At 40.3% G+C, this 13647-nt stretch overlaps 1 protein-coding gene across 15 annotated transcripts in view; it reads left to right on the plus strand.

The window, feature by feature from the left end:
- The window catches only part of LOC121962852 (peripheral plasma membrane protein CASK), a 94842-nt gene that overhangs the window by 7985 nt on the left and 73210 nt on the right, over positions 1 to 13647 (plus strand). For all 15 annotated transcript variants that reach the window (XM_088074221.1, XM_088074220.1, XM_088074215.1 and 12 more), the window contains exons 2-5: positions 5178 to 5290; positions 10278 to 10383; positions 11507 to 11584; positions 11712 to 11784. In XM_088074221.1, the coding sequence (XP_087930347.1) occupies positions 5178 to 5290; positions 10278 to 10383; positions 11507 to 11584; positions 11712 to 11784 (370 nt within the window). The remainder of the gene's footprint in view (positions 1 to 5177; positions 5291 to 10277; positions 10384 to 11506; positions 11585 to 11711; positions 11785 to 13647) is intronic.

Here is a 13647-nt window from a genome sequence, read left to right on the forward strand (position 1 = left end):
TATAAATAAATATTATTGCAACATGAGAATTTTAATAGATGATTAGTGGGTAGGAACACCTAGAACAGTTTAAGTTCAGTAAAAGAACACTTTACTTTAATGCCGCATATAAAACTAGTAAAAGACAACACTCAAGATATTATCATATCCAAAATCTAAGATGATATCTAGTCTCTCTTTACGTTATCAATATATAGCCCAGCCTTTAGCCCTAATCATGTTTATTGATGTGTCAGAAGAAGGAGAGGAGAATGTTTTCTTGTGACAGAACTTGGAAACTTAATTTCCATATGGCTTTATTAGTATGTTTTCAGGCTCCACGTTGTTATGAAATTGTGTTTCCAGAACCCTACATTGCACCTTCAGATCCCCTTTGTTGTCCAACCAACAGTCTAAATCTAGAATATGTTAAAAATTAAAGTTTAAAAAAATGCAAAAAAGATGAATATCCTCCTGTTAGAGGAGCTAGAACTGGAGATTGTTTTGGCATTTGTGCCTTAATACACACTTATTGCTGTGTAAATTGTTGCTGATTAATCGTAATTAATAATTGAATTGACTTATTGTTTCAGAGCTAATACATTTAAGCTAACCACATCTGATGGGGATGATTTTGCACCTGCTAGCCGTTCATTGGGTAAACCTGTAAGCAGTTTAAGAAAGCCTCTTGCAATAGCAGGCAGTAAACCCTGGCTTTGGAAAGCATCATGTAGTGTTTTACCGACATTATGCCAGACAAGTGCATTCATCTCTGTAGTGATTTTTGAGGCCATAGTTGATGTTTTGTTGATTTGGATTGCACGTGAAGACGTCTCTCTGGTATTCGTAAATGTGGTTGGGGAGACTGTCGTTTAGCTGGGAAACCCAGGGTTCAAGCCCCTAGCTTGGCAGGCATCCACTGAGCTGGAGTGTCCTGAAGGAAGACACTGAATTCCTGCTGGGATCAATAAAGTATCACATCCTCGAGTGTGTCATCCTCCCATCTGTTTTGTAGAGGAAGATATCAAGAGTAATATTTGTGTTATTAATAAGTAATCTTGTCAAGTATTTTCAGGCCCTCTTAAGCTTGAACAGTGAGATATTTAAATGGAGTGTATGTGCTGGCTGTGACTGTGTAGACTGTTTTCCTTTAGCTTTGCATATAGTAAAGTATCGTAATTGTTTTCATGGACTGGAGCACTTCTTGTCTTTCTTTTGAACTCCCCATGTACAGTATATGCTCCTTTTTCGACGCCCACACACAGCAGATCAATAGTAGTGAATGGATGGTGTAAAGTTAAAGCTTTCTCTCAGACAACAAGACTCTCAACAGACTCTACAGGCTGCTTTAAACAAACCTAGATCCTCTTCTGTTTCTGTAGAGGAAAGGATTTTCTGCCAAAGCTTTCGATCCTCCTGAGGGTATTTCTGCTCTAAATTTCAATTTGCAACTGGAATACTAATTTCCCCACTAATATTCAAAGGGATCTCCGATTTGCATAAGGAAGCACTCAGGATTATTGTTGCTTAGACATTCACAGACTGCAGTAGAACAGCACTGAACTTTGTTGAACTTGGGAAATTAACAGCTTTGCACTTGAGCTTAGTTTGGGCAGTAGGGCAAACAGCACTTATACTAGAAGCCTTATGCTGGAATCGCTTTTTATGTTGTTTTTTTCCCCACTCTTGCTTTACAAATTTATGAAAAACAATTGTAGTTCTGTGTATCACTTTCCACAGGCATAAATCTTCCTTTTTTTACATGTTGAACAGTCACAGAATATTTGGATTCCATCCGTTTGGGTCGAATAAATGTTAGTAGAAATGTTGCTGTTGATTTTACTGTGTTGTTAATCATAATAGTGTTGCACATTAGTTGAGACGTTTGCTGAATTCAATGTGTTTTTCCAGAAAATAGGTGTTTAAAATTATAGTGTGGAGAAAATTGCAGGTGTCCTCCTGACACTGAATGCCACTGATGATAATGTGCACAATGACAGACCAGATAAGATGCAATTTACCTGCTTGGGATTAGAATCCGGGAACAGCACCAATAGTTTGCCTACCTGGGAAACTCAATTTATTTTTCTGTATCTCACAGTTGTGCAGACCCCCCCGCCCCAGAATTTTTTGGGACAGACTAACTGAGTGAATTATGCTAGCTGCTGGCCTCAACTAAAGAGCAAAATGCTGCTTTAAGCAAATACGGTTGCTCTCAGGAGAGCAGTACTGGTGATGTTGAGTCTGCAGCTACAGATGTGTCCTGTCCCTGTTTAGGCGGAGAAAAAAACAAGAGGCCAGAGAGGAATTTCGGCCCATAGCCAGGTTGGATGTTAAAATGCACCTAATATCCATTCTTTGATTTCTATAGAGCTGAGAGTGGAAATGAGCTTTGCCTACGAGCAGTCTGTAAAGATTGCCACTTTGGGCTAACGTTTGATGACTGCCGCTGTCGGATGTGAGCCATGTGTGGGCGTTTTGTATGAGCCCACTCAGCACAGCTGCGGTGATGTCAGTACGGCATGCGGCCTCTCTGCTTCCTCATGCTCAGATACACACACGCACACACAGAGTCTCTCTCTTTTACACTAACTTGCTCTCTTAAAATGCTTCTGTAATGGCTACTGTACATGGCTGAATGGTCATTTAATCTTTTTTTTATTCCACGTGATGAGATGAATTGCAAGCTCATTTATTAATTTAAATAGTGGCCCCAACCCCCCCTCACTTGCAATGCTCAACCGCTGTAGGAATAGCCCCATTCGGGAATTGATTTTCCATGCAGCTTCCTTGAATTGACAGCCAAGAGTACAAATGGGATTGATGCATAAAATCTGGCAGGTTCACTCAACCCCACATCATTGCTTAATGGAGATAATGAGTTTTATTGACACACATTAGATCAGCGCCAAGATGGCCTTACCCTAACTGCATCATTTGTATCCCTATGGTTGCAGCCTCTTTTTTAACTCTCCCAAACATTTATCAGTCAAACACAAATCTGAGACTAGACAGGAATGGGGGTGTCAGAAGCCCAATCATGCACTCAAGTAGCACCCCACACCTCTTGAGTCCCTCTTTTTAATGGGAAACACAGCTGCTCCAGCACATCAACCCAGCAGGGGCAGAGGTCAGCAGGGCTGTCAGATCACCAGCAGGATTCCTGTGAACTCTGAAGGGCCGAGTGTTGTGTTTTAGGGTTTTCTCAGCCCAGAGCGTGCACACGCTGCCTGCGTTTTGTTTGTATGGGTTAATCATTACAGCAGATGTGAGAGACAAATGTGAGACGGAATCAGCTGCAGCCTCTGTATTCACAACATGCATAGACACTTAAAGTGTATAGCTTTTACTGTTTGACACTAGCACTGTCAGCCAGGTTTATTTGCAGTATCAGTTAAACCAAGTTTTAATGGTCACCACTTTGCCTCTGCGAAGTGAGTGTTGTTTTGTGTGTGTTTTATTTGTTTGATGTGTGTGTGCATGCCTCCTGTAGCAGTGGTTCCGCCCCTGAGGATTTTAGATTTGGGAGAAGTAGAGACAGCTGTAACACGGTGTGTGTGTGTGTGTGTGTGTGTGTGACTCTCAGTGGGCTAGGAGACACAAAATGTGCAAATGTCGAGGCTTTCAGTGCCTGTTCCTGCCACTTTGTTGCTGATTTTATCTTATGCTTGGTGCCTGTGCATAATTAGAGATAATTATAATATATACCTGTGAGACTAATGATTTACAAGACACTATAGTTTCTGCATGGACTTGAGATGTATATTCATTGAAGGCCTGTAGGATGGTCAGTGGTTATAAACAATCTTTTTTAGCTGGTGGTACTTTTGGCTGCTCTAGTCTGCACTCAGTCCATCATGGTAGGGAAGACATGTCCAGTATTTTGAAATACCTGTCATCTCTCCGAAAGTTCAGTGATCTCTTTATGTCCTCAACTTCCACTTATATAATCGAGAGTCTGACAATCTGAGCTCCGAGATCCAGGATACTAGTGGGATTTAGTTTAGCCACTTCAAGCCAGCATACAGCCAAGCTAAGCTAGCTAGGCTAAACTAGCTTTCAGGCTTAGTGTTTTTTGCTCGTTCAAGTCCTTGATCTCAAATCGTCTCAATCTCAGTGTTGGTCAAACCAAAAATATGTCCAGAGCCAGATAATCTCAGGTGTGAAACCCCAGATTAATTGTTGTTCTGCAAAGAACAAAGTCAGTGCAACTAATGACAAAACAAAATTTACCCAAAAAGATTCCAGCTGACGTTGATACATGGTTTTGATGTGGCAGTTTTATTGCTACTTTGGTCTTGCCAAAATCTCAGCAAGCTACAACGTGAACTGTAGTTTCAGCACTTTGGCTAAATTTTGTGTAATCTTAACCTGCTGTTGGTCAGTTGATGGCTAGAGGGTAAAATGATGCCTCCTATTAGTTTGGAGCATATGGCCGGGTATGACACATTGCCCCTCAATTCAGGAGTAATATGTCAGGTTTCAAATTGTGTAGGTATATTTATATTTTCTCAGAATATGCAGATAATAGGATCACATCACGTGTGGTAAGTGTTGCACTTGAGGCACATATGTTTTGTGGGATCAGGGCACATGTATTTTGTATGGGTGTTTTTAAAACCCGTAAAGGGTGTTAATTTCTGGTAATTGTCTCACTGTTGATGCAAGTTGTCCTGTGCTGCACAGCTGATTTTCGTATTGTATAACACAACTCACAAATTCTACCAGAAATTTCAAATATGTAACACAAACCTGAAGTGGCACTAAATTTTTTAAATCCAGAATGTTGAGAATTGCATGCAGTTATATCAGGAATTGAAACCTTACAAATCTGCCACCCCATTTGTCCAGAAATAAACACTTTTGGGTAGGTCTCCCTGCTCAGGTCTCTATAATAAAGCTTTTATTTTAGCTTTAACAGCTGTGCTGCACACCACTGCTCTATAATTCCCACTGGCACGAGCACGGCTACGATGTCTAGCTAACCACTCACTGTAAATCCAGAATATTTTCAGACATGTCTGCCCATTGCACGAGGCTGGTTTGTGTGTGTGTGGCTGTGAGCATATGATTAAGTGTACATGTGTTTCTAGAAACCTCTTCCTGTGTTTGAATGTGAACAATCAGGTACGTTTATAGGTTTTGTCTGTGTATTTGTATGTATCTGTCACTGACGTGGGATGTGTGCATGTTTGCAGGGGTCCCTTCAGCGTGGTGAGACGCTGCATCAACAGGGACACGGGCCAGCAGTTTGCCGTAAAGATTGTCGATGTGGCCAGCTTCACCTCCAGCCCTGGACTCAGCACAGAAGGTGAGAAACACCTCAGACCTGATTTGAACTGTGGCTGCAATGAAATCTTTTGCTGCTAGTGCACTCTGAGCACCAGATGGGTGGGGTTAAAACCAAAATCTGGACAAGAGAGAATAGTTGTCAATCACAGAGACTTACACTTCCATCGCACAGCCCCACTCACATCCTTAAAAAGTCTTACCACACAATCATTTCCTGTGCTCTAATGAAACCCCCCACTGACCATCTTCTCCTTGCGGGTTATAACAAATGTTGGTAATAATCTGAGAATACTGTTTGGATCAGATCTCAAACACCAGGGCACAAACAGTTTATAAACACAAATAAATGAGGCATAATATCACACATGCTGCACCCAGATGAATAATGTGTTGGAACTGCATATTTTGTTCGCCTGTTTGTGTGTATGTATTGGTTAGGTCTTGGTGGTGAGTATGTGTGAGATACTGAGGCATGCCATATCGCACCATGTGGTTTGGTGCTTTGTCATACTGTTGTGTGTGTGTGTGTGTGTGTGTGTGTGTGATGGAGACAGAGATCATAGGTGTGTGTTTGTGTGTGTATGCATGTGTGTGTCTGTTGGTGCTAATGTTGGCGTTCACTATGTGCCATCTGTGATGCCCCAGTCAGAGATTAGCCTGGTAGCCAAAAACAGCAAGACGAGGAAATGACCCAGGGGAGGACAGACAGTAGAAGTGATTTATACTAGTGTTGCAAAGCAAACACGTCTATGTGCTAAATTATGTTGATGTTGGATGTTAGTATGTTTTCTTTATCCTGAGAGTAATGTCTAATCATTTTAAAATATAAATGATCTACCAGATGAAAAAAAAAATGTCCAGAATATCGAAGACTCCAAATAGATAATAGGAAGTGTGTTTTATTATGGAGGCATTCCTGACATGGAAGTTGTTTCAGGGAATGACAACAACAATGTAATGTATGCTTTGTCAAACTGTGACAAGCTGATGTTGCTTCTTAAATGTCAGGATTTCCTCTATCTCATGTCATTGTTTAAAAAAAAAAAAAAGTTTATTGGGATTTAAAAGCTTTAAGAGCTGTTTGATTCTATAAAAAAATCAATTTTTATAGACTACAGTTTATAGTTTATTAAAAAAAGCTGACATAAGTAACATGAATGTTGGCATTTATTCTAATAATTAAGACATAAAAACAGGTTTAAGTGACAACATGTTGCAGCCCACCCAGAAGCAGCTCTGCTGAATATGCACCTTAAATAAGCCGTATTTATATCTGGGGGTGGGTATTGTTCACATTTAAACCGATACTGATTCCTGTCCCTGGAATTCAGTGCCGGTACTTAATGGTACCTTTTTTTTGGTACTTCACGTTCTCTGTAATGACAAAAATTAAATTTTGGAACAAGCTGCAGGGGTTATGCAATAGACTAAAAAGTAATTCTGCTGTTTTCTAATCACACATAGAGATAATCTTCTGTCTGTTTGTCTGCTTGTGTGTGTGTGTGTGTGTGTGTGTGTGTGTGTGTGTTTCTGATAGTCTAGCAGTGACAAAAGGCCATTACTAAAATCATATAAAAAAGAAAACAGACCACCATTTAGGGCGCTTTGCAACATTTCTGCTTCCTGTCAGAACCCAGCTTTCTCACCCAAATGCACTCTCAGGTACCAAAATCTGGCACTGATGAGTTTAACATGATGCAGTACTTGGCAGTTCCAACATAATTCTGTCAGTACTATTAAAAGTTCTCAGTTCAGTACCTAAACCTAATTATATCCACATCTCTGTGCTGCATCCACATATCTGTATGTGCAGAAATAAACTGAATTCTTGACTATTAAGCAAATCTGTGCATCTCTTCCCAAGGGTACACCACTTAAAGTTTTACTAAGGTTACAAGAAACTACCTTTTTGACACCCACATTTCTGACATTTGAACAAGTCACAAGAGAAGAAAAAAGCAAGGGGACACTCAAAGTGGCAGGGCAGAGAACTGGAGTGCAGCCAGATCTGGAGAGTGGTTTCCTGGGACCACATACCTTAGCTTATTAAGAAAGAATCTGCGTCAGCAGAAATGGGAGTGAAATGGAAAAAGAGACAGAAGTGCTACAAGCTGAGTAACAAACATTCATAGTTCTGTATGAATCTATCTGTGTGTGTGTCTGTGTGTGTTTGTGTGTGTGTGTGCGGGAGTTGGACAAACAAGTGATTAATGGAGTAATTAAGAGTTTGTGAGTATTGAACAAAAGCAGAATGAGTCAGTGTCTGGATTTGTAGGATTTAATAAAGATGAATATAGAGAGTGAACTGGTGAACACTCCATCAGCATCACAGCTTCATGGGTACTGAAAAATACAATAGTGCAATTTGCAGTGTTATTAGTTGGCTGTGTATTGTACGTTTAGGTAATGAACATTTTGGAAATGTAATTCATCAGTACTCTAGACAAACTAACACTAGTGCATGACCAAGCAGTTTTGACTTTCAGTGTGACTTTGTGAGGTGTACATCAGATGTAAATGGAAAGACCTTTTCCTCAAAACTATAATGTATCAAGCTGAGTGAAATCATTTAACATTGCTTCACAAATCAAAGTCTAGCCCAGACCTTTCATGTAAAAATTGATTTGGAATAGGCCCAGTGAATGGCATTGCTTTCATTCAGACTGTTCCAGGCCTCTCTGGCTCCCTCGCTCTGTCTGAGTGGTTTCCTCGTTGCCGTGCGGACACTGGGCAGCATTGTTACATTCAAGAATAGATACTCGATGAGACGGGCCGAGGACGAGTGTAGAGGAGAGGAGAGAAATAATGAAAGCAAAGGAACAGTAGAATGGGGGCTCTGTAGTGGGGACACAGCGTCATTTCTCTGTGTTGCATAATGATACTGGTCTGTCACGACACAATGAGTGCACACACACACACACACACACACACACACACAGATCAGTAGACTTGCAGATGGGGAGTGGAGTGTGTAAATGAGGTTTTTATGGAGTGAGGAGCTCAAGAACAGCACATTATGTCTGTCAGCCTTCCTCAGCAGTTAATGCTGTTTTACCACTCGTCTCTCCAGCTGTTAGTCATTCGATTCAATATTGTCTGTTCCCTTCTCTTGAAAGAGGAACCCTGTCCGCTCGTATTAGCCGCGTTTCCCCTTCAGTGTTGTTTTCTGTCATGAGGCAGTCAAAAGACGAGGAATGCAACAGTCATGTCGTAGTTGTATTTGCAGTGTTGTCTGGATGTGATAATGAGAGGGGATGATGTCGATAAGTGTGAGCCAGATGTGCATTCAAATGTGCAATTAAGATGGTATTCTTGGGGCCCTACATCCGGTGTTACTTGTCTTTATGCTACATACCAGCTTGTTAGCTTGCTTTTTCAGACTCCCCAACATGTGAATCTCTCATCGTCTGCTCAGTATCTTAAGAATGGGATTCCTCTGTGGAAATGAAATGCTCTGTGACTCCCTCTGGTGGTGGAGTTGAGCTGCAGCAGGTCTGTTGAGGTATGAAAGGAGGAGAGAGGCCTGCTGGGCAGGTCTTCTTTGCTTTTTGTCTCCTTAACTCGTCACCAAGGGACGTAAAACAGTTTTTAAAGGAACCAACCAGCTACAAATAAACATCGCAGTGGAGTAGCTGTGTTTCTTTCTTAAATAAACATCAGGTAGCTGTCTCACACAAAGGCCATCTGATTGTTCCTAGATGATGTCTGGTTGTTTTGCTGCAGCATCATCACAGTGCTTTCCACCTTACACTAAAGATAAAAATGAAAATAAAGATAACATTGTGATTTAACCACTCTGAAGCAGGCGGGTGCCTGAGCCCCCCCAAAACTAGTAGTGCTGAGACTGTATTTGTTATGGGTGTGGTTAGTCAGTTGGTGTGCCACTATAACACTATTTTGTGTTATTTCACTCTCTCTGTGAACGCTTTTTGACCTGTACTCATCTGTTGGTAGCTCTGCATGTTATGTTTATGGGGAAATAATACAAAGTGGTGTACTCATGTGTTCACATTTCAACGGATAGCAGTACCTGGACTTTGGTAAAGGTACCTGAGAGTACCTTTTTTCTCTCTCTGTTTCTCTGTATACTCCACTCTACTGCTCCCACCTGCACCCACAAACATTCTGACCATACATGTCTGCACAATGGATTAACTATCAACAGATAAATATCAATAGATTATCAATAGATCTTCTGCTGCCCCGCAGGGAAAACATGTTGTTTTACTATCGTATTAAGAAAGATATACATACCTGTCAGTAATAAGTACTTTAGTTAATTTCTAGTGCATAATTATAGTTATTCGGGTGGTCTGGGATTCTGTGTTAATATTAACTGTAATGTTCCTGAGAAATTCCACCAAATGTCCGGCTTGCCTTGCTTTTCTTTTTTTATTGTAATGTCCTGCTTTCATCTTCTTTTCCACTTCACTTGTTGACATCTCCATCCTTCATCTTAATTAATCTCTAGGACCTGCACATTTTTATTTAACTGCCCGCTCCACCCTGCAGAGATAAAACTGCTTGTTCTTGTGAGATTTATGTTGGGACACGCTGGATCCAAATCTCAACGCAGTGTTTGCTCAGCAGCACTGACGTTATGTGGATGCTACCCTCGAAGCTTACAATGAATGCGCAGAGAAATTATAAACATACATCAGTTTGATTTTTTCAGTGTGTAGTGGAGAAATCATGATTTACAATGTGTAAGGTTTTTTTTTTTCAGCCAACTAGCACCCGATAACAAAGGCTGAGAACAGATAATATGAAGTTAATGAAGCTTTGAATAAGAATTAGTGTACTTACACACACACCACTCTTGAGGATTAAGATTACTTTAACAGTAGTGACCTTAATAACGATAGGGAAATAACCTCAAGTATTGCTGAAAATTCAAACTAAACAAACACAACCTGTGCATGTAATGTAATCACACTGGAGTGAAACACTCATTTTTGTGTGTGAATAATGTCTCATCCAGCCCCTGTCTGATCTCTCTCTGACAGATCTGAAACGAGAGGCCAGTATCTGCCACATGCTTAAACACCCTCACATCGTGGAGCTGCTGGAGACCTACAGCTCTGACGGCATGCTCTACATGGTCTTTGAATTGTAAGTCTGTGCTGCGCACTCTTCACCATAATGCATCATGTTACCGGGCGTGTGCATTTTACATCTTTTATTTGTTTTTAACAAGAGTAGGAAACACCTTTCTCTCACCACAACCACAGCTGCTGATCAGGCCCACATACCAGACACTGTTTCTGTTCAGTTGTGCAATGTATTATTTTTTTCAACCGAGGAAACAATATAGATGGCATGCGATGGTCTGCTTATTAAGACAAATCTAACAGCCACAGACTAAATTTACCAGAAGTTGGCAGATGGTTGTGCCTGCTTTTTCACACCTCTTCGCCAACACGACCAGCCCCCTCACTTCAGTGGTTACAGACGCATTAGAGGCCTTGGTGGAAACAAAATATGTGTGATAAGCAAGGTGTTAGAGCTCATATAGTAGACATAAATGTCATTTTCGTTCAAAGTGGTGTATATCTGAAGAGCTGTGCCTGGGCAAAATATCAAGTATTGATGGTATATTTGCATATGTTTTGTTGGAGGGGAATGAATAAAGAGATTATGATACTATATATTTCCAAAAAGATCAAAATATTAAAAAATACCTATTTTATCCCATGTAAACCAGTAATATATGTATCCATAGCAATGTAGTACAATTTTTGTCTGAGGTTTTTTGAAACTTTATTATAAATTGGTGAAATAATAGACATATACGGCAACTAAGAATCATACTGAATGTGATATCGTGAGACTGCAGCCTTGCATCAGTGTTCAATGTATATAAATCCACGAGAAACACTGGAGAATCAGGGAACAGCACTCTGCGTCTCCCTTCAAGCCTTTGCTGTACATATAATTTTCTTAATCAGTTTGCTTAGTTAATTTCTTTCCTCAGTGTGGGTTTTATGTTGTGAATCTGTATCCCATATCCTCCTGAAGATTCCCTGGGGTTTGTTACTGACTGGAAAGTGCTATCATGAAAATATAGTGCCTCTGTGTTTATGCCAGTGACAGCAGGTCGTAAAATGGCTCCCTGACGGATGCAGATTTATACACTCTGTTTTAAACACTTTTCTGAGAGATGCTAGTTCAGCTGTTACCCATAATCGCTGGAAACCTAATTTAAACGTCTTCCTCTTTCTCTCACTCTTCTCAGCATGGATGGAGCAGACCTGTGTTTTGAAATTGTGAAGAGAGCCGATGCTGGGTTTGTGTACAGCGAAGCAGTGGCCAGGTAGGACACACAGTCTGGGAGCTATGGGGAGAGCATTTTAAATATTAATAAAGCCTGAAATAAACAACAAATTGTGGATGCCCTAAATGATCTCCCTCTTGTCTGTTTCTGCTTTCTGTGCATCCAGCCACTACATGAGGCAGATTCTGGAGGCACTTCGGTACTGCCACGACAATAATGTGATTCATCGTGATGTAAAGGTAAGGTCTCACTCACGCGTCTCAGACCAAACCACTGAAATCACCAAATATGTCACTTAACTGACACCTTATAAGGGAGATGTTAAAGAGGACCTATTATGCTCATTTACAAGGTCATACTTGTATTCAGGGTTCCTATTCGACATTTTACAAGCTTTAATTGTCAAACACCTAATTTTCCTCATACTGTCTATGTCTGTATTCACTCTCTGACTGACACAGCCTGTTTAAGCTCCCCATGCCCCCCCTCCCTAAAAAGCTCAGTCTGCTCTGATTAGTCAACATTTCCAGGCTTTCTGTGTCTCTGCTCTGCACTGTTGTTGCAGCAGGAAAATTACTGTAACAGAGAAAAACAACACTTTTTACCTTAAATGAAATAAACCAATAAAAGCAATAAATAAATAAATAAATACAATCAAACATATTGCAGCAGAAATATGATCCAACATTGGGAGAAATTAACATCAGCAACCAAGTTTACATGTTTCCCTGGCGTTAGCATGTAGCTGCAAGTAGCAGTCAGGGTTCCCACAATCATGAAGTTCCTGGAAAAGTTATGAAATAAAAAAAAATTCCAGGCCTGAAAGTGGTTTGAAATTTCAAAATAAAAAAAAAAAAAAATTGAAAATATTTGAATATGCATTGTTTTGGCTAAAAAATGTTAGTGAAAATCCCAAAACCTGTCCAGTGTTACATGAAACACGTCCCTTTGAAAAACACAAAATTTGTAAAAGTATAATAGGTAACCTTTAACATTTTCATGAGGGTAATTAATGCATGCTTCATATCACATACTTTGATGTGACTAGCGTCACCTCTAAGAAGATGGTTATCTATTCTGTCTGTGGGAGGATAAAGGTCGAAAGCTTCACACCACCATCAACATCCACTCTTACGTCAGCTTCTAGGTATGATGTGGCATTTAGAACACATGTTTTTCCAGTTTAATCAACTGGAAGCCCTTAGTTTGCAAAGCATCATGCTGGGTTGATTTGCATGTCAAATGCTAGCCCACACTTTTAAAAGTTCTTATAGTCAGATTAGCATCAACCAGTGATTTCAGCAGGATTAGCTGTCTAACACAAGCAAATACTACCAGAGCAGATGGAGCAGTCCTGAAGCAGGCCCTTGATCCTCACACTATCACTACCATTTGACAGCACAGTCCACAAAGGGATCAACATGGGCTTGTTTGTGTTAAACAAGATTTGCGTGCTGTTGGGTTGAAGCTGGGTAAAATGGTGCATGCACTTGACTGCTGGTGTTTGTTATAACTCACTTGGAGGGCCAGATGGGTGACTTTTTCACACAATAGTGGCAATTCAGAAAGAGACTTGTAAGTTGTGTGTGCAAGTAAAGTTGACATATCAGCTGTGATCAGCTTAAAGGGGTAGTTCAGTTTTTTTAAAGTGGGGTTGTATGAGGTACTAATCCAAAGACAGTTTACTTACAGTGGATAGCTGTCTGGGATGGCCCTTTTTGCAGAAGCAGGCTGGACTCCAACATGGAATCGTAGACACCTGAAAAATGTCCAACCTAAAAAAAAATATGCTTTATTAAGAGTATTTTAACTGCTTCTGCTTAATGTCAGACACTGATTTCCATCAGGAATATGGAGCAGTTATGTTTCTCTGTTCAAAGCCAGACTCCATTGACAAAAAAAGCATTTTTACTCATTGAACACAGGAGATGCTGGTCTACTGCTGCCATGATCAAATATATCAAATATTAAGTTTGTGTTATTGTGTGACTATGAGTGTTTAAAGGGTCACACAGTAACACAAACTTAATAATAACAAACTAACTGACTGATACAGCGGTAGACCAGCAGGCCCTGTGTTCGGTGAGATTAATTAGTTATTA

This window comes from Plectropomus leopardus, chromosome 24, assembly GCF_026936395.1.
Source record: "Plectropomus leopardus strain MGB_pleo_1.0 chromosome 24, ASM2693639v1, whole genome shotgun sequence".
In the NCBI taxonomy this organism is placed as follows: Eukaryota; Metazoa; Chordata; class Actinopteri; order Perciformes; family Serranidae; genus Plectropomus; species Plectropomus leopardus.